The 22,682-nt window shown below is 49.4% G+C and overlaps 11 protein-coding genes across 11 annotated transcripts; 5 read left to right on the top strand and 6 right to left on the bottom strand.

Annotated features, from left to right (window-relative positions):
- Positions 1 to 187: 187 nt before the first annotated feature.
- Positions 188 to 584, top strand: F9C07_8348 (uncharacterized protein; the record flags this gene model as incomplete). Its single annotated transcript, XM_041294056.2, has 2 exons — positions 188 to 393; positions 467 to 584. The coding sequence occupies 2 exons, from the start codon at positions 188 to 190 to the stop codon at positions 582 to 584; spliced, it is 324 nt and encodes a 107-aa protein (XP_041149337.2).
- Positions 585 to 1,072: 488 nt separating this feature from the next.
- F9C07_2235497 (uncharacterized protein) lies at positions 1,073 to 1,995 on the top strand (the record flags this gene model as incomplete). Its single annotated transcript, XM_071509973.1, has 3 exons — positions 1,073 to 1,087; positions 1,141 to 1,373; positions 1,446 to 1,995. The coding sequence occupies 3 exons, from the start codon at positions 1,073 to 1,075 to the stop codon at positions 1,993 to 1,995; spliced, it is 798 nt and encodes a 265-aa protein (XP_071367750.1).
- A 986-nt stretch (positions 1,996 to 2,981) lies between these two features.
- Positions 2,982 to 6,420, bottom strand: F9C07_8346 (Zn(II)2Cys6 transcription factor). The gene is made up of 7 exons (XM_071511765.1): positions 5,329 to 6,420; positions 4,729 to 5,234; positions 4,557 to 4,668; positions 4,121 to 4,488; positions 3,676 to 4,065; positions 3,430 to 3,619; positions 2,982 to 3,367 (listed from the first exon to the last, which is right to left on the bottom strand). The coding sequence occupies exons 1-7, from the start codon at positions 5,831 to 5,833 to the stop codon at positions 3,258 to 3,260; spliced, it is 2,181 nt and encodes a 726-aa protein (XP_071367749.1). The 5' UTR covers positions 5,834 to 6,420; the 3' UTR covers positions 2,982 to 3,257.
- A 544-nt stretch (positions 6,421 to 6,964) lies between these two features.
- On the bottom strand, positions 6,965 to 9,270 carry F9C07_2235495 (DNA polymerase POL4; the record flags this gene model as incomplete). The annotated part of the gene is made up of 4 exons (XM_041294083.2): positions 6,965 to 8,146; positions 8,199 to 8,564; positions 8,618 to 8,790; positions 8,859 to 9,270. The coding sequence occupies 4 exons, from the start codon at positions 9,268 to 9,270 to the stop codon at positions 6,965 to 6,967; spliced, it is 2,133 nt and encodes a 710-aa protein (XP_041149339.2).
- Positions 9,271 to 9,589: 319 nt separating this feature from the next.
- Positions 9,590 to 10,767, top strand: F9C07_8344 (putative F1F0 ATP synthase assembly protein Atp10; the record flags this gene model as incomplete). Its single annotated transcript, XM_041294071.1, has 2 exons — positions 9,590 to 10,005; positions 10,074 to 10,767. The coding sequence occupies 2 exons, from the start codon at positions 9,590 to 9,592 to the stop codon at positions 10,765 to 10,767; spliced, it is 1,110 nt and encodes a 369-aa protein (XP_041149340.1).
- A 353-nt stretch (positions 10,768 to 11,120) lies between these two features.
- F9C07_8343 (putative vesicle transport v-SNARE protein Gos1) lies at positions 11,121 to 11,947 on the bottom strand (the record flags this gene model as incomplete). The annotated part of the gene is made up of 3 exons (XM_041294084.1): positions 11,121 to 11,624; positions 11,685 to 11,798; positions 11,882 to 11,947. The coding sequence occupies 3 exons, from the start codon at positions 11,945 to 11,947 to the stop codon at positions 11,121 to 11,123; spliced, it is 684 nt and encodes a 227-aa protein (XP_041149341.1).
- Positions 11,948 to 12,326: 379 nt separating this feature from the next.
- Positions 12,327 to 13,504, top strand: F9C07_8342 (60S ribosomal protein uL29). The gene is made up of 4 exons (XM_041286896.2): positions 12,327 to 12,377; positions 12,463 to 12,602; positions 12,831 to 13,056; positions 13,149 to 13,504. Exons 1-4 carry the CDS (start codon positions 12,375 to 12,377, stop codon positions 13,152 to 13,154), a joined length of 375 nt encoding a protein of 124 aa, XP_041149342.1. The 5' UTR covers positions 12,327 to 12,374; the 3' UTR covers positions 13,155 to 13,504.
- Positions 13,505 to 13,698: 194 nt separating this feature from the next.
- On the bottom strand, positions 13,699 to 16,934 carry F9C07_2235491 (mediator complex, subunit Med16; the record flags this gene model as incomplete). The annotated part of the gene is made up of 8 exons (XM_071509972.1): positions 13,699 to 14,402; positions 14,478 to 14,609; positions 14,670 to 14,939; positions 14,992 to 15,102; positions 15,154 to 15,547; positions 15,598 to 16,311; positions 16,370 to 16,715; positions 16,780 to 16,934. The coding sequence occupies 8 exons, from the start codon at positions 16,932 to 16,934 to the stop codon at positions 13,699 to 13,701; spliced, it is 2,826 nt and encodes a 941-aa protein (XP_071367748.1).
- Positions 16,935 to 17,242: 308 nt separating this feature from the next.
- F9C07_8339 (uncharacterized protein) lies at positions 17,243 to 17,713 on the bottom strand (the record flags this gene model as incomplete). The annotated part of the gene is made up of 2 exons (XM_071511763.1): positions 17,243 to 17,293; positions 17,519 to 17,713. 2 exons carry the CDS (start codon positions 17,711 to 17,713, stop codon positions 17,243 to 17,245), a joined length of 246 nt encoding a protein of 81 aa, XP_071367747.1.
- Positions 17,714 to 19,059: 1,346 nt separating this feature from the next.
- Positions 19,060 to 20,843, top strand: F9C07_8338 (DHS-like NAD/FAD-binding domain-containing protein; the record flags this gene model as incomplete). The annotated part of the gene is made up of 2 exons (XM_041294072.1): positions 19,060 to 19,393; positions 19,462 to 20,843. The coding sequence occupies 2 exons, from the start codon at positions 19,060 to 19,062 to the stop codon at positions 20,841 to 20,843; spliced, it is 1,716 nt and encodes a 571-aa protein (XP_041149344.1).
- A 477-nt stretch (positions 20,844 to 21,320) lies between these two features.
- F9C07_2109349 (uncharacterized protein) lies at positions 21,321 to 22,408 on the bottom strand (the record flags this gene model as incomplete). Its single annotated transcript, XM_041294086.1, has 2 exons — positions 21,321 to 22,130; positions 22,259 to 22,408. The coding sequence occupies 2 exons, from the start codon at positions 22,406 to 22,408 to the stop codon at positions 21,321 to 21,323; spliced, it is 960 nt and encodes a 319-aa protein (XP_041149345.1).
- Positions 22,409 to 22,682: the final 274 nt, after the last annotated feature.

Here is a 22,682-nt window from a genome sequence, read left to right as displayed (position 1 = left end):
ATAATATCAATTTTACGATTGCCGAGTTTGTTTGATCAACAGCAAGCGATCTTTTGCGCCGCGCGATTGAATCCTGTACTACTATTGGAGCGCGCATGACCTGTACACACCCCGTACTTGCAGCAGGGGAATAACGACATCAATCGCAAGACAGAACCACAAAAATAGAGAAAAAAGAAAAAGAAAAATGGCCCCACAACCATCCCGCCGTCTTCTCATTTTTCAGGAAGCTCGCAATCCCCAAAACACCGCCGAGGTCGTCTATCTCCCTGTCAACAAGCTGGGTCTTCCCATCTGCGGGCCTGGACCGGAACTCCCCTCGATTCTAGAGTTGCCGTTGCGCATTCTGAAGGCTTTCACAGATATCTTCAACCAGCCAAAGTATAAAGGATGGTATGTAGTCTACGTTATCTTTTTTGCCATACACCCGAAAGGCACAAAACCACAGTAATACTAATGGAAGTAGGGCTGTTATGGGCGCGGGACCTTACCATGATACCTCTGAAGAGGGTAAATACTACGCAGTAGTGTTAGAGCAAGTGCAAGGGCATTTGCAGTCCCCGGATTCGATAGTGGCTGTATGAAGAGACCGCGCCATTGTTTCTACTATGCTCTTCATATTGTATTATGACTGATGATGATGTGTTGACTTTGTTCTTATTGGGTTATTCCTCTTCTTTGTACAGTCCATTTGGTGAATGTCAGAGGGAATCGGATGTACTGCCATTTCTTTCTTATTGTTTCTCCCTTTCTGCCATTGGATGGACGAGTCAGTCATTCCACGACTGGTATTTTTTACTTCTCTCTGATATCCCGCTTACTGCTTCTATTCACTGGTGTTATTTCCCACGGTTTTCATTGGCTGTACCCACTTGGGTGAATCACAGATACCTAACTTTTTCAATGTCGCGGAGATGCCTACAAGGTGTTATTCACTGGTGTTGCTATCTCCATTTAATATAAATTCAGCTATTCCTCTATCTATTTCTCATAACAACAGTTCACCACGTGTTTTGTACTATGAATCTTGTGCTCTGAAAGAGGCCTGATTCAAAACTAATATAATAAAGCCATGTCGGGAATGACTGTGAGTCGATCTATCTTCCCATTTCATCAACAATATTAACTGACCGATTATAGTGCTCATATGCAGAAAAGTACTTCCTCCTCGACTTTGCGAAGACGAGCGGTGGGTACGAACCCATAGGATTTCCTCTCCAATTATCCGAAGCATCCCATATCATTAAGATGGCTCTCGCCGGCGAGAGTAGACCGTCCTCGTCCTCCCCTCTTGCTGATGAAATCGTTTTCTTCGAAGACTCCGTGCTCATGCAAACAATTGCTAATATAATATCGTATGCCACTAAAAGCTAGTAAGCTATCTCCCCTATAACACTATCTTCGCTCTACATACCATGATAGTATACTAACAAAATGGACCACAGCGCATACGTCAAAAGCTACAACGACACTAAACACAAGGGCTACCACGCCATAGTCGTAGCCACAGACGGCCCTCATATCTGCGCCAACAACATTGTTCCCCAGCTCCTCACCAGCGCCAATCCCATCCAAACCCTCTGCGCCCATAACCCCAAGGGCCCAGTTCTTATATATTCAGAGGATCCGTCGAACGAGTATCTCAAAGATCTAACAACAGCCTGCGAACGATATAACGTACATATCCTTCTCCTGAGCACCAATATATTCGATAACCAAGCGTTCGACACCAGTTTCTTCGATCAGCCGGCTTCCATGCTCACCCTTCCTTGCAAAGAGAGCACCAATAGCCAATCCGCCAAGAGACCAATACCTTCAGTTGGACCATCTATGCCTCAGAATAATCAAGACCTAATTAAACCCGAGAATAATGAAATGACCGTGACCCTACGGGATGTCCTACTTCACACCCCTGTGCAATCACCTAAAGATAACGGTTCGCCCCATTCCCGGGATAAATATGCAACAGACACTGAAAGGGACACAGTTGAGTGACATTTGCACAGCAACGTTGCCAATTGGCAGTTAATAGGCGCTGATAACCGTCACAAGAAATGACCAGAAGGTGCTGATTGTCTTTGATCTTTGTTGTAGCTCGGATATGCTTTGGTTCTGTTCTTCTGATGTTTTGATATTCTATTCCACTTCTTGATTATATTTAAAAAATTTAATCTTCCCGGTGTTTTGGAAACTAGGGTATGAAGGCCGTTCACTTCTATCCTACTATCAGACTCTCCTCTACGAGGCCTACACTGACTTCCTGGATGTTACCATGAGACTGTACAGCATTATCGTCTGAAACTTGGATGTAATTGTACTGGGACTACATGCGTCCGCTTTTTTGGCCGCTTTCCCATATTATCATTCTCACTAGACATCCCAAAGTAGGGGATTTATAGTGTTATTCATACGCGGACCCTCCTCACCTTGGCGATATACAGGTATAAGACCACTATAGCTATCCTTGTTATCTTCAGTTACATTGTTCCATTTCATGCCAACGAACTTAGAGCCTCGTCTTGGGGGTGCCAGTGGTAGCCTCTTCACCTCTAATTTATTCTAACTTCCAAGTTTTCTAACTTGTAAACCAGATAGGTCCATGCCACCTTTCGCTTGTCTATGCATCACCTATTATACCTATTCACTTTGAAAGAAGCTATAAGTGTGACTAGGTTTTCAAAGGAAAGATAGCTACATTGTAGTACACAGTGCTTACTATATACTTTGTTATACTTTAGACCTTCTGTGCTTAGATTCACTATGCCGAGAGTTTAGGGTTTGTCTGCGCGATATTCAGAGAAGGGCAAAGGTACTAGTAGTCAACCTCTGCTCGATATATGCTTGCTCTATACTTAATACCATATTTACTCTTCACTCTGATTCCCAAGACCCTTATTTCTCATTCGAGATTCCGCCCTGCTTGGTAGGGGGGGGGATGATTATTATTTTCCATTTATGGCTAGGACTAGAAATCATGGGGACTCATGCATCGATACGGGGAAGAAACGGGATCTGTAGATTACACTTGGGTGCTCGGTTTCAAATAGAAGGTTAGAAAAGAAAAGAAAGAAAAGAAAAGGAGGAAAAAAATCGAAAACCCCATAAATGCCCTTTTTCAGCAAGCTAATTTCATTGCAAAACCCTCCTTCAGACCCAGTCAAGTACAGTACCTATCTCGAAAAGCCGGCTTCAATCAATCTTTTCAAAGTCATTGGTTCGTTTGGTTTCATCAGTCACAGTTTGTGGACCAGCGCAAATCATGTGTAAACGTTCGTAGGTGGCAACAGTTTTGCTCCGTAGCGGAGATCGAGGGAGCGAGAGTCGTTGGGATCGAAGACAGCCGCCTGTCGTTGTTCAAGGTACAGAGCTGTTTTTTTGACTGTAAGCTAAGGCTCTGCGGCTCAGGCACAGGGTGTATGGTAAACTCACGGGAAACTTTGATCATATCGAACCAGCGAGCTGCGTTCATGTCGCTACCGTCCACCGCCTTCAAGATACCATTGTCGGGGCGTGGAGTTGCCTTGGGCGGCAGGCTGCGCATCTTCAGTAGCATATGCAGAATATCAGAGAAGCGATCGCCTTGGCTTGCGTAGTAAGGTGGACGTTTGTCCAAAGGCCACTATGATGCGTTAGAAAACAATGCAATCCACGAATCAGAGCTCAGAAGACACTTACGCGCTGTGCAAACGCCTCGTCTTCCCAAGAGCGGAACAACCAGCAGGTTCTCTCCACGCAGTTCAAGAGGATGAGGGCAACCAAGAAAGTTTCAAACCAGCCACTCTGCTGACGCTGAAGCAGGCGCCGTTCGAGGTCGTTCATCACCGATTTGCTCAGTTGCGAGGCACGCTTCTCAGTTGCTGCGCGCAGCTGGCTACACAGGAGTGCGTAAGACTCAGCGTTAGTGACCTCGTCGATCGGCATGCGTCCATCATCCGATGGCTGCGCGAGAGCGTGCATCGAAGTAGGAGGAAGAGTAGGGTTGCAGAATGTTCTCCAACGCAAATCTGAGTCGACCAGGATGTGGGTAGCAACCCAGAGCTCCAGCACCCGCTCCAGTAGAATATCCTGTAGCCATTTAGCCTGTGCTTCGTCAAGCGGCAGTGTGGGCAAAGATATATACCTTCTTCTGCTGACTCAACTCTGAGGCAAGCAGCAGAGTGGGCCTCATGACCTCAGAAGCTTCTCTCTCGTAGAAGAAAGATGCGGTCTTTTTGATGTACATCTCCAGCTTTCCAGGCAAATCGTCTGCATCGCTGTCGAGCAAGTAGAGCTCGTGAAGAGGTCCTTGGAATTGCGTGTCGTCTCCAAGGCCCTGAAGTTGGGGATCAAGCGTCGAGGTAGATGGCTTGTGGCCCTGGAGCGCACTAAAGGTGACATACACCATGCTCTCTTCAAAGTGGGTAACCTCAATACGGCCGGCATAATGCTCAAACTTGACTTGGTTTCGGATACCGCTTACGTCGTGATATGCCAGGGTGGCGTGCAAATCTAGGCGGTCAGTCACCCAACACAAACTAAAAGCAAGGTGAGGGAAAAAAAAAAAAAAAAAAACTTACTTGCATTGTACAGTTCAAACTCTTCCGCGATGCGCGTCCGAATACAAGGATGCTTCCATAACCGCGCGCTTTCTACACTGGCACAGGTAGTGCAAGGACTATCACCGGAACACTAAAGAATGATCAGTGTTGCGCCCCCAAAAAAACACACAAAGATTAAGGGTAACTGTACAGGCTTCTTGAGCATGCGGCAACGGATACACGCGCCGCGCTTTCTAACCTCCTGAACCTCCCTACGTCTGGCCGCAGAAAAACGCCCGCGTACCTTCGGCTTGGCCGGTTTGGTCGAGTTACCAAATTCATTTACGAAGCCCTTCGCCTGTGAGTTGGGATTCATCGCGATAGGACGTGGGAAAGCAGCAGCCCGCTGCGTCGCAGCGGTAAGTGTAGGGTCATGTTCATGGAGACTGTCAAATAGGAGCTGTTCCTGAGTGGAGAGCTGTTGATTCCATGCGCCCACTTTGGGCAAGCCATCGACGATGTCATGGTCCAACGGCATTCCTTGTGGCACCATCTCGCTAGCAGAGGCGGCGATCATGGAAAGTTGCGACTGACGAGCATTGGAGGTGGGGTCAGGTGTCAGCGAAGCTTCCGCCAGCGGAGGAGACGCGGACGGAGGTTGATCTTGCGAAGCATTGGGGAGGGAAGGAAGTGTTGCGTTAGAGCCCTGGGGAGTTCCTACAAAAACGATTGTGGTTAGTGCGACACCAATGAAACCGATGAAGCCAACATCAAACAAAGAGAATGAAGACAAGGGACGAAATCAGCTTACCAGGTGGCTTCACGTCTTCCTCGACGTGCTCTGCCTGCGGATGGCCCTGAAAGCCCTCGGCTTCAAGCGCAGGGTCGACAACAACCGTCTTGCCACCGACAGTAACCGATTGAGTATATGCAGGGCCGCCTCGTTTGGTCTGGTCGGACGCGCCCACTTGCCTTGAGGCCTCAGCTAGGACATTCAGGCCATCGAAATTCTGGCGAGTGGTGAAAGGTAGATCCGACCCTTTTCCTTTGTTCTGGCCCGCGACATTCGGGTCTTTGTTCTGGTCGCCGTCGGCGAGATCGGGAAGTTCGTGGAGGCGCAACAGGACGCGTTGACGGTCTCGCAGCGGGATGGCTTGACACTTTTTGACGAGATGGTTGGTTAAACTGTCGATGCGACCTTTGGGAAATTTCTCTCCGCAGGCCTTGCATGTGTGCTGGTAACGGTTACTGGCATCCTCGAGTTTCTGGCCTCGAATGAAGAACTCGAGGATCAGCTGGTTCGGTTTGCGACCCATGACGGGTGAGTGAGACGGGCAACACAAGGACTCGACAGGAAGGGTCGGGAGCCAGAGGCGTCGAGTATTCCCAGGGCCAGAGGTCCCGATGGGGATAATTAGGTCACGCTCAACCTTACAGTGGGATTAAAAGCGACAGCAGAATACAAATGGTGGATCGAATCGCGCGCACAAAGGAGGACGAGGGGTGGTTTGGTCGGGACGGCAAAATACCAGTGGGCCACAAAGCACACGAAAAACAACAACCACCCGCGTGTGTCGCGGATGTGACAATGACGATGGGCCGAATTGCAGGCGATTCACCGGCCACCAGACGATTGAGAACGGCAGAATAACAGCTGTGATGGGGAGTGCGATAAGGTGGAGAGACAGGAAGAGTGGGATGGAGGAGGAATAATTGTTGGAAGCAACGGCAAAACGATGACTTTTGCACTTTTCCACAGGCGGTCTGACGGATGCCGCCCTCAGTGTTCTATTGCATGCGCTTCACCGCATGAAAGGCGGTGATGAGATCGGTGACAGGGGTGGAAATGATGTCTTGTTTTATTTTTTTTTTATTTTTTATTTCAATTTTATGAATACGTTTGGGGTGTGACCTCACGGGATGAACTGGATTCACGCGTGACTTTCGATTCAACTCACAGTCTTTTTCGCCACCCTACCAAGTGGTGAAGGTCTTAACCCTCGTTTATTGAGCCTCCCTCTGGCATGTTCAAAAGTCGCCAAGTTCCTGTCCTACCCTGGGCCACACAAAAGATACCTCTGAAAGCTTACGGAAAGGTTACTCCCGTACAATAAATACATCCGAATTGTTCTCTATTTACCGCTTCTGGCTTCAGCCCTTACAGCAACACCATCATCATGATGATCCAGACCACTTGAGCCAGCGTCATACTTAGTCTTCCATATCTACTCCATAAAAAACCTTGTAACATTCCTGCAGTGACACTACAGCGAATTCATGCAAGATGAGAAGTCGGTCTGGAAGCGGAACAGCGAAAGTATATATCTAAAGCTATTAAAAAAGTACTAGTTAATGCGTCAAATGTTATCTGTCATTAAGCATACTCCCAAAAAGCCATTACCGGTTCCCAGAAAAACGAACAAAACCCAAAAAAAAGCCCGGGCACGTCAGCATATACGATGTTCGGGAGGACGCCATGGAACTCCCAGAATTTCGAAAATACGTCGCTCGTCGCGACCCTCGAGCAGCCGACCGGTATTCAACTTCACCCGCTGTGGCCCTCGCAGTACATCCGTATATAGTCCGCGCTGATTCAAACGCATGCCTTTCTTGCTAGCCAATAGCCTCATGCTTCGATTGAAAATGTCATTCCCAGTAAAGTAAATCAGTGCAGCGCCAATCTCCGAGCCTGGCACGAAAAGAAGATCGATCCGTCGCCAGATCTGGCCGCCTGGAGCTAGAGATGCGCCATGCCATTTAGACCCATCCCCTCGCGACGTAATCGCCAAACTGGCCTGCAAGAAGCCCCGTTTGAAGAGTTTCGGGACCACCACATCGATCATTAGGGCACGAATCTGCTCAATCGTAGCATCCGGTTTGGTGATTAGCAGATCGATGTCTCCGCAGTCAGCAGCGCCACGTCGGTAAGACCCAGCGATGATGACCTGCATTCCAGGGTCAGCCTTTTGCACGACCCTTTTGACGATCTCTCCATGTGTCTCTACTTCCTTTCGCGGGATCCGTTGGGAGAAATCATGGTAATGATCGACACCGATCTCCTGCTGAGGAGTCAGAGACGCTTTAGTCCTTAGGTCCTCTAGTGATCTGTAGCCTTGAGCAAGCCACCTCGAGGCCTGTGAAATCCCAGCTCCGTAAACGCCCAAGAACTCCTGAAGTATGATATCCTCGCGTGTAAGATTGGTATTTTCCAAGCGGCGGAGCCGGTTTGTGCACACAATTTCCTCGATTTTATCCGCCAAGCGCGGTCCTACTCCTGGGATAGCGAGTGCCTGCGATTTCGTGAGGATCTTCTTTGGCTGCCTTCGAAGAGCGGAGATGACTTTGCGATAGGCAAGCGTGCGCCAGTGGTCATCAGTCCTTGCATAGTAGTCCAGCATTTGCTGAAGGACATCAATAGTCCGCCTGTTGGGATTCTCAGAATTCGACTTCGGATCATGCTTTTGCACGCAAGCAAATTTTTGCTGCCAATCATTATTTCCTTCGTTATCCCGTCCCGAGCTTCTTTTTCTCTTTCGCGTGTTTGGCTGGCAGTCCGATTCTTCGGAAGTTCCCAGGTCGGCCTCTTCAGTTACATGTTCATCATCAAAGGAATCCAGTGGGTCCAAAGGCTGTATCAATGCTCAGTATACGCTTTTGTAAATGAAAATAGATTGGTCGTACCAAGTTATTTACAGCTTTGGCTTCATCAATCATGTCATCCAGGGCATCTCGCTCACGAAGTGGCTCAGAGACCACCTCCTTATGTGCCTCGTCTGAGAAATCATTGACCCTTTGTGTATCGGGGGGGTATTCCGAGTCGTCTTCGCTTTCAGATGACTGAGACTGAGTTTCAAGCTGTCGCTTTTGTCTGCCGGCTGGCTTCAATGGTAAAGACTCATCCGAGGGTTCGTTTTGCTGGGACACCTCCTTTGCTTTTGAGACAACCGGCATCCCATTTATTCGGAATCGCACATGAGATGTACTTAAGACTGTTCGGAACTTGATGCATTCCGAAGGATAACTCTCATCTAGGAGGGCAATGTTCGGCTTCTTCGAAGTCAGTAGGTGGGACAAGTAAAAACACCATGCCCTAGACTAACCGGAAACGTCTCCAAACAAAGATGCTTCAGGACCTCCTGGAAAGCTAGACCTTTGTCAACTATTACATGTGTGACATTATCACCCCAAGTGCGAGCCCAGAGAGCACCATACTCCTGCGCTCGCTGGATGCGCAGCCGCCGCAAAGGCGAAACATCGCTATTCGGGAAGAAGACTGAAAGACCAGTCAGCATAATGAAGACTATATGGTGAGGCTCAAACGAAGCGAAACTGATCACTGACAGAATACGAGGCCCTTGAAGATTTGATGCTGTTCCGGAACTATTTTGGTAGTAGATGATCGTTTTTTCTTGCCGTCGACTTTATTCTTCTTCAGAGCCATGATCTTTGATCCTTTCACAGTAGGATCTTGTACATCTTCAACGACAATTATAGACGTGTTTACGCACTTTCTTTGGACCGTGACATCAAGTGAAGGTGACTGTAAAGCGGAAGTTGCTCCCAATGCACCTAATTTCTGCACAGGTGAATCGGAAAGAGCAGGTTCGTCTTGGTGAACAGGTTCAACATAGTCTTCCGCCAGTGCTATAATCTGAGAAAGCCCCTCGGCGTCGTCACCCGAGTCATCCAACAAAGCATCTAGCCTCTCGAGTCCTTGGAAAAAGGTCTCTTTGTCCGAGATGCTCTGCACCATCTCCGGGCTCATATAAGGTCGATGTCATGTCCTCCAAAATCTGTAGAGCCATGGATGAATCCCGAACCTGCCCAGCAGGTGACGCTATATATACGTATATTACCAGTACTTCACAGCAGGTGGTCGGTGACAGGGAATACTATGCAAAAAACACGCCGGAAGGCAACCACGCGCCGGGAGAGACACGAAAATGCCGCCTAGTCACGGGATTGTGGGCTTTCAATTTAACTTTCCGAAAGGTAAGCATGTGGATCTTTCTTAGCAGATAGACCGAGTCTACGACCACCGCTGTTGAAATTGACATTGTTCGTCAGTCAGAATGTGGAAGCGATCTATGCTCCTGTCATCTTTCACAGAGGCCACTCTGCTCCAGGGTGGTCGCTGTCTCAGCTGCCAGTTCCGCAATGCCGCTGCCATTTCAACTATTCGACTAAAGCCGGCGCTGCGGTACTACGCCAGCAGCAGCAACAACGATAAAGCAGCAAAGACAGCTGTACCCAATCCAACGGCGAATAATAAGGTCCAATTTAAGCAGAACCCATCCCCGTTATCAGGTCCTTCTGCAGCCCCCCAACCCGGCGACGATGACTTCGTTCCCCCGACTCTCGACCGTCCAATTGGTTCGGTGATTCCTCCGCAAGAAGGACAAAATACCGGTATTGATTCGCGAACTCTCCGGCAAAGACGAGACGATTTTGTCAATTATGATAGACACCTGGAGCGTCGCAAAGAGCTGTACGAACATCTTTAGCCTTTCAAGTAGTCTAAACCCAGGTACTGATGCAACTATGCGCACCACACAGAACAAGACAAGTCGCAAAGCCATATTTCCGAGAATGGTCGAACCTCCGCCATCACGAAGGAAAGACCTTCTACTCCGGTCCCCGGTTATTCAAACGAGATAAGGCGCTCTACTTCCCCAACATGCACGGTACCACACTCGCATCGCCCAAGGAACCGCAAGATACCACCACGCAGCTTCGGGGCAGGATTTCTGTGGTGACCCTTTTCTCCAGTGTTTGGGCGGAAACACAAGTCGCGACTTTTACTGGTCCCGAACAGAATCCAGGCCTCCATGAGGCGCTCAAGAGCGGTGGCGATATGGTTCAGAAGGTGGATATCAACTTAGAAGAGAATGCCCTCAAAGCATGGCTGGTTCGCAGATTTATGTGGCGGATGCGGAACAAGTTACCTGAACAGCAACACAGGCGCTACTTCCTAGTTCGCAAAGGTGTCACGGAGGGCGTTAAGGAGTCCATCGGGATGATGAACAGCAAGGTTGGATATGTTTATCTGTTGGATGAAAACTGTCGCATTCGGTGGGCAGGAAGCGGGCCCGCGGAGGAACATGAGCTCGAGGCACTTAACAACGGAATTCGGAAACTGATTCAAGAGAAGAAGGTCAGTATGGAGTCTGAGTTACCGGCCTCAGAGTGGGGAAGGAAGAGTCAAAATGAGTCGGCAGCTCAAAAGCCCCGGGTTGTCATGAGACCTTGAGGGGCATAAATAGCCATCATGTATATACATATGTATCATATTACGGATTACCCCATTCACTTCCACCGTGCTCAGCCACAGCCTAATGTACGACACAGGTCAGCACCTTGGTCGACGGATGTAGATCCATGATAACTATGATTTGGGTCGTCCCTGTACATCAAACAAATCATATAAGAAACCAAACCTCGGGACCCACGAATTAACATTTCCTGTATAGCAGAAGTAAGAAGTGCCCCAATCCCATAACGCCCTCACACTATAGACAACAGTAAATAAATGACAAAGAAACAAGACAATCACACCGCTAAAGTAGAGATCTGACAGCAAGCTAAAGCGGAACCAACATGCACTTATCGGAAAAAAAGCAGCATCAAAAAGCAGAACCCGATAAAGGCCCCCAAGATAAGCGCATCTCGCCTCCGCTTCGACCCAATCTTCCCGATCAACGCATTCATCCCGGGCACCTGACTAGCGGCTCCAACAATACGCCGATTAATACTGGCCAGCGTCTCGCGCTGAAGCCCAAAGTTTTCGTTGATGGCGTATGCTTGGCTCAAAACGCCGTCTATCACATTGTGGCTTTGGTCGATCCGACCCCGCTCCTCGAGCATGTAGTCGGCTTCGGCGGCAGCGGGATTCGACGCCCGATAGGCATCTATATCGGAGCGGACATTCGTGAGTAGATTTGCGCGGTCGCGAGATTCTGCGATGGCGGATGTGAGACGTTGAAGTTCGCGGCGGTGGTCTTGGAGGACTTCACGATGGCGGGCGAGGTTGTTCTGTTTCAGGGCAGAGGAGGTCAGGGTGGCTTCGGAGTCGAGTAGACGGGCGAGTTGGGAGACGAGGGATTGACGCTGGGATGGAAGTTAGTGAGACGTTTTGTCGGGAAAAGGATGGCCTAGTTGAGAGTGTACCTTTTCGAGTAATTCTTTTAATTGTGATTCCAGGCGGATTTCTTCTTCAGATGGGTCCGGGGGGAGTTTTGTCATCGACGCATATTGCGAGTAGGAGTGGAACAGGCTTTCAGTCTATAAATGATAGGAGTTAGCATGTTACTCTTATGTTCACTGATACAGTCTTCAGGACTCCTCTGGGTTGAATCAGTCCATACCTGAGTCTCGAGAGAGCGGGCTTGCTGCCGGAGCTGAGCCCACCCGGTACCTGTTGAGGCAGCCATGGAGTAGTGGGTATAGAAGTATATGAGGTTAAGGTGAAGATAAAGAGTATTAGGATCTCGAATGAATCAATAAACAGAGAGGTCAAGGAATATAATTTCCCAAATTAGGCTAAGAAGATCTTCAACCGTCCCAAGAAACCCCCGACTAAAAGCACAGTGAGTATTAAAGAGACCGACCAGCGGGAAACGAAAGGCAAAGGCATCACCCAAAAGCATCCGCGGCTGCCATCACCAAGTCCGGTAAGGCGGAGGCGGAGGCGGCGTCATCACCGGGCACCAGCCACAGTTGCATCACGTGCCCGCTTACGGCGGCGCACCACACGCAAGAAAAAAATAACCCTAGTCCCACAACGACACATCCCAAATTGACCCGGTCCATCTTCAATCCTCTCGTCGACAACCGCACGACACGACAATACCGCCCACCATGGTATGTTGCGCAGCGCCAGGATGATAACGATGCTGGTGAATTTTTCGCGTTCGAATTAATGGGTTGCTAATGGTTTCGTCGATAGTCTTCCAAGGTCAAGGCTGGTCAGCTCTGGGGAAAGAACAAGGATGATCTCACCAAGCAGCTGGAGGAGCTGAAGCAGGAGCTCAGCCAGCTCCGCGTCCAGAAGATCACTGGCGGTGCCTCGTCGAAGACCCAGAGAATGTGCGTTTGAAAATTGCTTTTTCTTTTTCGAAATCCCTATTTGCACCTGGTTACGCCAATACCCAAAAGAATATGTGCGCTAGATAGAAGTGGAGGGAAAGGAGGGAAAGATTTTACATCTACTGCGAAAAGAGGAGGGACTGCAACGACAGCGCAAAATTCTTTTTGGACAACCACAACGGGAAAACGGAAGCAGACCAGAAAATGCTGATTGTGAATTTGTTACAGCCACGACGTCCGCAAGTCGATTGCTCGTGTCCACACCGTCATCAACGCCAACCAGCGCGCTCAGCTCCGCTTGTTCTACAAGAACAAGAAGTACCTCCCTCTCGACCTTCGCCCCAAGCTTACCCGTGATCTCCGTCGCCGCCTTACCAAGCACGAGGCCTCCCTCAAGACCGAGAGACAGAAGAAGCGCGAGATCCACTTCCCCCAGCGCAAGTTCGCTGTTAAGGTATGAGGCAGTCATCTTCCCGACCACGCTCGCATCTGGGAAGACCCTTCTCTACGGAAAAGTGAACCAGTACTGATCGGTTGTTCGAACAGGCTTAAATGAAGTCGGGTCGTGTCTGGATTTAGATGGAGTTCCGGGAACGTCGTTATAAAGATGACGGGTTGGACCACCTTGTGTGGGTCGGTTGCACCAAAAACGTCTTTTAAAAGAAATTGATTATGTATCTTAGAAAAAGATGCAAGTCGATATTAAATGAAGGCTTTACTTGACATGACAATGATAATGCACGACTTCCGACCGTGATGTGACGAGTTCCTTAGAATCCGGCAATCCAATTCCTTAGGGGCGAGAAGGGGTCTTTCCTAGTCGATACTCGTTTCCATTCAGTACCATATCTGCTTAATAGGAATTCTATGGTGTTGTTGCGAGGAACAAGTCCAGACAGATGAAGTTTCGGGTTCAGGATTCTGCGCTATCATCGTATTCATACACACACCCACGTAGTCCTCGGACCTCTATTAGACTGGTCCTCATGCCCCCAGATAACACCCTTTGTTAATCGAGATATCTCACGTTTTTTGAAAAATTTCCCACAATTATGATAGCCTTGTAAACTAGAACAACTCAGCCCTATAGATGGTTCTAGCGGTGGAAGTCTGATTCCAGTGTCCATCCACCTCCACAAATACAATACCGCACATAGCCCAACTTGTACATCATGCGAGACGATAGCTGTGGGCGTGGCGGGTAGGCACCGCACATAATCTCGCAACAACGGACGCACCGTCTGCGCACCTGACTGGGATTGTGTTTTCCGCTTTGAGTCTCGTCCGAGCCCGCAGATGCCGTGCTTCTGAAAGGAATCTTCTTGATGATATCCACGTCCCTGGTCCTCCGGTACAGTTCTGCACGTCGGTCGGACCCAAGGCCGAGCCAGCTGTAGTCACCCATATAGATAGCCATCCGATCGATATCGGGCTTGAGCGCAGGGACCGTCTGTCGGAGAATAGTAGAGACTGCTGTAACAAGAACAGGGGGGATACGGCCGTTGACTAAGAGCTCCTTTTCAGGGCCCGGCCGTTCATTGTCTCCGAAACCTGCGCCATGATAGACATGTCGCACGGTCGAGTCCACCCCAGCAAGCAATTTCTCATAAACGTCAATTCGCACAGGGGACGTGTCTAGGGTTCGATAAATCTCGGCATAGTAGACGCCAGCGTCGCCCGTCAGAGGTGCGGTAGCGTAGCCGGCCTGAATTCCTCGCAACCCCCGGCAGATGAAGCGCAGGAAGGCTCGGGACATACTAGACAAGAGGATGATCAGGGGCAGAGAACTTATGGTTTTCACTGCCACAAACAGTATCAGTAAAAAATGCCCATGGCTCTGGTTTGAGGTTGAAATCAACGGGATGGTATACTGACATTTTTGGGCAAAGGCCTCCTGGTCAGAAAGCAAGCTTTCTAGATCATCCGCGAGGTCAAGAAGGTCGTTCAGAACATAATGTAACAAGTCCAGAGCCCATTTCGTATTTCCAAGTAAAATGCGTATAGCATCTGCATCAAATCTTACAGTTAGAAAAAGTTCTGCGTACTTCCCGCATGTCGAGATCTTACCTGCATCAGGGGGTTCTGCCTGGACACCCCCTTTAAGGTACTGGAGAAACAGCGCATATAGAACAGAAGCATGGCGAAGCTGAAGAATTGTCCACGGCACATTAGATGCAAAGTTCCGTGACTTGTATTTATCAATGAATCCCAGCGCAGCTTGTACACTAAGGCATTTTGGTAGGTACTGATGGCTCATCAATTTGTCATTTTCCTGTGTATAGTTGCAGTTGACCCCCAGCGCGCGGTAAACTTCGTTGATGAAAGATATTTGCGCATCTTCCCAAAGGGTTAGGCATGTGTTCCAGTCGAATATAGGGGAAAAACTAACCAGGTGATGCTTGCCGTTTCAAAATTAACAATATGTCATCCGTATTAAATTCGCTTCCGCATCCGCGGCAGAATGCCAATGTCAAAGAGGCAACAGCAGCAGAGAATTTATCTTGAATGATGTCAGATATAACCATAGATCATTGATGGTAAAAAGACATACTTTCATCGTAAAGTCCATTTTCCGCGCCATACGAGTGTTCCATCACCCGTAGCTGCGCCTGGCCTTCTCCATCCAGTGTGACAGCGTTGCAGCCACTAGGGGAGAAGCTGATGTGTAGACCTGCTATAGAAGTGTCAAACTTCGTACCACCGCGATATCTTGAGGGGAAGCTACCTGCAGAGTCAGGGGGGTATTGGAATCCCGCATGGGCTAAGCTAGTCAGTGTATTCGTATCATCGGTTCCATTCAAGACGGCCATCGTCTTTGGATCATAGAAAGTGACCGAACTATCGTCGTACGTGACAGCTAGGACGTTTCCATGCTCAGTCTGCTCTATCATAGTGACATATCTATCGCAATACATGTCTTCCTGTCGTCGTAGCACCGATTTTGGCTAATCGGCAATCAGCAAAGCTCACTAGGGGCCAACCTTGACTTACTTACCTTTATTTGAGCATTGTTCTTCTTTGCATTCACCTCGTCAAACTTTGGGTGAAGCACCTGTGGAGCAGACTCTAACTGCCATCGGACAATGACACTACAGGGGCTCTGTTGCTGTGAGTGGTCAGGAGTAGCGTGGGGGGGGATCGAGAAAACAGCTATTATCCATGGATTCGTAGTCATCCCTGCAGAATTGTCATGTGCGGCGAGGACTATATCCAGGCGGGTGAGGCAATATAGTGGGTTGGTAGAGGATGGCATTCCATCGTTAGTTGCTTCCCCGTTGCGGCTTGCACTTGGTATGATACAAGGAGCCTCAACTTTAGAATGCATGAAGCGAAAGCTTGGAACTGGGAATTGGTTTGGTGCCTGCTTTAACTGGCTCGGATCCCACTGTGGGGGAGTCCAGTTAATCTGCACTCGATAGAAGTAGATTTTTTGGCATGCAGAGTAAGTAGCGATGAGAATCCCATTCTGAGTGGCCACTATAGCGGCATGGGTAAGAAGTCGGTCGGAGTAGCTCGCGTTCTTCAGTTCTGCAGAGATCTCTGCCCACTTGTTGTCGGGGTTCTGGTACAAGAGCCTAATGATGCCAGATCTGGTGACACATAACAAAGCGGCTTTCCCAGCTGGGTGAAAGGGACCTATTGGGCGGCGTCGAAATGGCGAATATGCCCGGCGTCCTTGTACCATCGCTGCTACATTGAAAGCATGAACCTTGGAGGGAGTTGAGCGCCATACCAAACATGGGAGAAACACCAAAGTGAGCACTTACGGAACGTTGAATGTTCAGCCACATCATGCCGACGATCTGAGTCGCATCATCGACTGGATCAAACGCCGCCTGACGTTGTCCAGCTAGACTGTTAAGAGAAATCGCAATATTATAAATCGAAACTCGTCCAGACGAGTCAACCACAGCTAATTCAGACCCAATTTCATTCCAGCATAGATGGACGAGAGGCTGGCCCCCATGGGCCTCTGCCACTGGGTGCAATGGAGTGTCATCGCTCAGCACCCACTTGCCGTCAGATGGGCGACATTCAAGGTGACGAAGATTCACTCTCAATGTATCTTGAGAGATATATGCAATGCAGCCCTGTTTAGACCAGGCAATCTTCCTACACCTAGTAAGTGTCTGTACAAACCAGAGAGTCGCTATACAAAGATAGATAAATGACATACTGACAGCACCCCAAAAGTCGCATCTCATCTAAGCGCTGAGCAAGACCTTTGGTGGAGTTAGAGGTAGGGGCGGTCGCTGGCAAGCCCAGCTCCAGAGAGGCAGACTCGCCAAACAAATCGTCAACATTGATGCCGTCGTCCATGATCATTGGCATGATGTCCTGGATCGCATATACTAGTCATAAAAGAGGAATGTGCAGTCTTTAACTTCCCGAAAATATCTTAGATCGATAGCCCGATCGATATCATAGTAAGGGCGTCTTGTTCCTGGGTGATGGATGTCGGAGCCCGCAGCGATACTAAGAACAGACCACGCCAAACGGAGGTCTGAAGGAACAGCAAGCCTAACTCAATCGGAACCAACAGGAAAGGTGCGCATCCACATCCTGCGGCTTCTATACACTTTCCTCAACCAAGATTCTCATTCATTCCTGATCTCGCTCAATCTTCATCGATAACACTTTCAATTCCATGTGGAGTCAACGGCTGGCTTAGTCACCATCACGTGGGGGTCCTGTGATCACGGTATCCGGGTCAACCAGATGAACCAATCATCGCCGTCCCCACCCATCCCGAGCCCTACTTCTATACCTCCCCGCCGACCACCGATCTTCCCATCAGAACCATATGCTGACACATAACTGCAAGTTTACGGCTGTTCCTTACTGTGAATTACCGATTGGATGAAGAATTGGGGGGCCGAGACGTGGCAAGTGTAAAATTCACGATCTATCCTTACAATGTGCCGTAAACGGATATCAAATGGAAACGGAGGCGGAACGGCATCTCCCTTGATAACTTGATTCAATTCAACCGTAGATGACACAGTGTAGCTTAAGGGTTGAAATTTTATGTCTTTTTGCAATGCAAGGATTTCTCGGACTAGCTGTTTGCCAAAGATAACCGTGACATGACCCTTGACAGAAGTGGGCATGCAAAATAAAAAGTCTAGCAATAAAACCGGGTCACTAGAAGTCGTTCAAGAGCGAATAAGAGGAGCAGCTACCTTAGTACGTGGAAATGGGCCCAACTCCGTGGAATTGCGTGTCCTCACGTCCGGGATATTATGGGTAGAGGTGCATGGATCTAAGGGGGGTAAGGAGTTGAAGACATGTCACCCCGTCGTTGGGTTGGGCACACACTGCCCTGCATCGAACGAACAACTAAGCACGGAAGATACAGAATCGGACCGTAAAACTTTTTCGAAAAAGCCATACGCCAGAAGGCCAGGTGCTATTTAAGTATTGCTATATCCAGAACTTTATAGGTGCTGCAGTTCGTTTCGGCAGGTTCGACGTGGGGACGGACCAATCAGCGGCTGGTTTGCGGCTAAAGGTTCTAGAAGGCTAAACCCGATTTCTCCTAGTGGTCTTTGCATGTTGGACTTCGCGCTAAATTTGTTAGCAGATTTGTTAGTTCACATTGGAGGTCAAGACATAAACAAGAGTTCTGAAAGGTCATTGGCACTCCTTCATAAACCTGGTACCTCTCATATCAGATCCCATAGACCTGTGCTTTGTACGGTACTAGTAGACCAACGATCGCAGCATACATTCTTCTCAACATACCTCCGGTTGCCAGTCTTGACGTCTGTCAAGGTCGTTAGGGTTTCCCGCAGGCCATCCAGTATCACTGCTGCGATTGTGTTCCATCCCGTGGGTCAGTCAAAATAAACACAGCATCGGCACCAAGCGAGAGAGCAGAGTTGAACCAGAACTACTACGACTCCGTACGCTGTACCATTCTTCTTTCCCTTCTCCCGCCCTGACCTCATGATTTTCCCTTTCCCCCCTGCGGTTGTTTCTTAGTCACTCTTACGGTTGCGTTCATTCAACCCACACCCTCTCGTCTCGACCCCATCCGTCGACGTGTTTCTGGTCTTCTTCCTCTTCCTCTTCTTCTTCCTCTCCCCTTACCTCCTATCACCAGACAAGGGAGTGTTTTAAATCCAGAAAAGGACGAGGAAAGGGAAAAACGCAAAAGGGAAAAATTAAAAAAACAAAAAAGAAGAAGAAATTTTCCAAAACGAAAGGTTCAATTTGGAGGTTTCCCCCAAACCAATTGATGTTCCAATTGTGGTCTCATTTCTCCATGATTAGCGATTCTTTGTGGTGAAAGCTCTGCTTGCTTGCTTGTTCTCCTCATTTTTCTCCTCTTTCTCCTCCAACACGACACCTCAGCCTTTCCCTTTCAACCACCACCACGTCGTGATCTTCCTCCTTTCTCCTCCGTGGGACTGTATATTTCTCTTATAATTTTCACGAAGAATTACACCACGCCATGGACGATGGATTCTCGGACGTATCGGAGCTGAGCTCGCCGCCAGCTTCACCGACACCACCGCCAGGGTTCTATCCCTCGCCGCCTCCGTCACAGGAAGCAGACGAGTCAAGCGGCACCCGCAGCCAAGACCGAGATGACTTGCCGCCCGCAAAAAAAAGAAGACGGGTCGCCGCCCCCAAGGAACGCCGAACACAACGTCTTGATCTCTCCAGCAGCGCCGGACTTTCTTATACTGAACAGCAGGCGCAGATCGATCTGTTAACGAAAACCATTCGTCGGCACCGCAAAATTGTCGTCATCGCTGGAGCGGGCATCTCCACCTCGGCCGGCAGTATGCATTCCCCTCTTCCCTGTCCACTCCTCGTCTCTGCGCTAATCACATCTCTTGCTGCCACATAGTTCCCGACTTCCGCTCGACGGATGGACTTTTTAAATCTCTACAGAAAAAACACAACCTAAAAGCGTCGGGGAAACTTCTCTTCGATGCTGCCGTCTATCAAGATGAAACACTAACCGCCTCCTTCCAAGACATGGTGCGGTCGCTGTCCGAAGAGGCAGCCAAGACCTCCCCAACGGCTTTTCACCACATGCTGGCTCGGATTAGCCAAGAAAATCGTCTGACCCGCCTGTACACCCAGAACATCGATGGCATTGAGACATCCATGCCTCCCTTAGCTACTCAGATCCCATTGAATGTAAAAGCCCCATGGCCGCGCACGATCCAGCTGCACGGAAGCCTGGAGAAGATGGTGTGCCAGAAATGTCGTCATCTCGGTGACTTCGATGGCGACATGTTCGACCGTCCAGATGCTCCGGAATGTCCAGAATGCGCAAGGAACAACCAATTTCGCATCGAGACGGGGCAGCGCAGCCATGGCATCGGTAAAATGCGGCCCCGTATTGTGCTCTACAACGAACACAACCCGGATGAGGAAGCCATTACGTCGGTTATGAACGCTGATGTACGCTCGCGCCCGGACGCGCTGATCGTGGTGGGCACTAGTCTAAAAATTCCCGGCGTGCGGCGCCTGGTGAAGAGTCTTTGTTCCGTCATCCGGAGTCGCCGAAACGGGGTGACCATGTGGATCAACAATGAACCTCCGGCCGGCAAAGAGTTTGAAGATTGCTGGGACTTGATGGTCAAGGGGGATTGTGAGGAAGTGGCACGGCTGGCCGCCCTGAAACGGTGGGATGACCACTCCGAGAACGTATTCGACGAATGCAATGCATCTGAGGTGGAGCGCGTGAAGAACGAGCATGGAGTGTCGATTGTCATCGAAACACCGAAGAAGAGGCAAAAGACTCAAACGGGCTTCCTCACGCCTTCCTCCAGTCACGACGAAGAGGCTTCAAAAGTACCAAAGAAGGGCGGATCTCGGTCCAACCCCGCCAGTCGCGGGCGCAGCCTCCAGGAAGTGCTCAAGGCGTCCAAGACCGCGGAGTCCAAGAAGCCAGCCGCAAAGAAGAGTGCCCCTCGCAGGAAGATCAAGAAAGACGAGCCGGCTAAGAATACCCGGATTACCACCTTCAGCAAGGTTACTAAGGCGCAGAAGGTCGCGACCGACACGGAAAAGGCGGTCAAGCTGGAGAAAGAGGAAAACAAGCCAATGCACCCTCTGCCTCCGGGTGCAGCTCGCAACAATGGCCCGATGATTCCTCAGCTGGCTCAGAAGGGAGAAGAGACCCCTCAGCGCAGCAGTCGTTGGCGCCAGCCAGACACAATTTCTCCCAAATCGGTTCCGAAGGGGATGAGCCAGTTGTTAAATCAGCCGGCCGCATGACTGCATGGCACTTGTCGCATGTCATTTTTAGTCTATCTTCTTCTATTCTTCGCTATTATTATTTTTCTGTTTGTTTTACCTTAGGACCGTCAGTTGAACTGTCAAGATACCAGGATAGACTATGCATGTTGCAATGGCGTTTTGTGGGGAAATGGGCATTGAAGAGAAACAGCATGAAGCAAGGACTCCCGCTGCTTCCATTTGGGATGCTGTACTATGAATGGTGGTTCAGACGATACACGTCTGCCTCTGTATAATTTACGGGATGATGATCATGTATCTGGTCCTTCGGGTCGGCGTTTGGGTTGGTGTCGGTCGTGGAGTTTTGTGTATACATTGTCGCATTATCTATCCTCCATACCATACGCTTGGAAATGAATCTGCATTCTTGCGCATCTCAATGATTAATATTCACCCGTACATATAACGTAGAACAATCTATAGATTAGCAATAAAATCATAATCACTACAAGAGAATCAACCCAACCCCAAATCCCCCCTCAACTGTGACGACGGCCCAGCATCGTCATCACTGTCCGACTCATCCCCAGCAGCATCCGGGTCCATAAGCCGTCTCGCCCTCGAGTCACGATCCAAGTCCTCCACCCGATCAATATCCTCTTCCTCACCCGGCTCCTCCTCCTCCTCTTCTTCCTCCTCTTCACCCTCATCATCCTCCTCGGCTTCCGACTCATGCTCCTGCTCATCCACCTGCTCCGCCTCATCCTGCGTCTCATCCCCATCATCCCCCTCCTCCGGCCGACTAGAAGCAGCCTCTTCCCCCTCAACCCTCTTCACCCTCTTCGCCCCCCTCGACGCACCACCACCACCCTCCGAAGCAGCACTCCCCTTCACGCCCTCCGCAGCAGTTACCTCAGTATCCCCCTTCTTCGCCTTCCTCTTCCCGGCCTTCAACTCCGTAAACGCATCCAACTCCTTCTCCAACCTCGACCGGAACCCATCAAACTCCAGTTCCGAAATCGCACTAAAGACATCCGACGGCGCAACCGTCCTCTTCAAAGTCGCTTCATTGGCACTATAAAACCCACACTTAGCATCATAAACACCCACTAAGCCAAACAGAACCTCTCCCATCCAATATAACGCAACGCAAAGAAAAGAAAAAGAGAAAGGAGGGGAAGGGGGGTAATACTGCGAAGAAAGATAAGACACAAACACCGTCGCCGCTTTCTGAATAGCGAGGACCGCATCCTTCTGAATGGAAGTGTTAGGCGGGAGGACCGATTTCGCAAGCCGAAGTGTTAAGGAGCGGGGGAGGAGGTAATCCTTTCAATTTTGCATTTCATGTTAGTTATTATATCCAACACCTCGTAGGTAATAAACAACCCATTTCCGCAAATAATATCCAGCATAGCAGATAAACAAATCCAAAGGAACTAAAATATCCAACTAACCTCAATACTAACACCCCCCTCAGCCCTGGCCTTGAGTTGTTGCTCTGTCGCCTGGATCGGTTGCGATTGTGTCGGCGGTGATTGCGTCTGGGCTTGTGATGGGGATGCTGGGTCTTCAACGGTTTCGCTCGTGGATTTTCGGGGTGGCATTATTGGTTATATTCCTCCTCTTGTTTTTCTTTCTCTTTTCGAGATCGGTGTTGGGTGGTTATAATTCTTATGTTGGATTGGGAGTGGAGGGTGGAGGCGGCATCGGGTGATGTTGTTGCGTGCTGCTTTTTGTATTCTAGCCTTCCAGTAGGTATGTCTGATTCTGGGGTATGTATCGATCAGGGTAAAATCAATATTCGGCCTTGGGTCCGTTGGTTTCCTGGAGTTAAAGGGAGAATTTGAGATGGAAGGGAAAAAAACGCGACGCGATGCG

This window comes from Aspergillus flavus, chromosome 6 (genome assembly GCF_009017415.1).
Source record: "Aspergillus flavus chromosome 6, complete sequence".
NCBI lineage: Eukaryota > Fungi > Ascomycota > Eurotiomycetes > Eurotiales > Aspergillaceae > Aspergillus > Aspergillus flavus.
The sequence above is the reverse complement of the archived record's forward strand: the minus strand, read 5'-3'. Positions and strand labels throughout refer to the sequence as shown.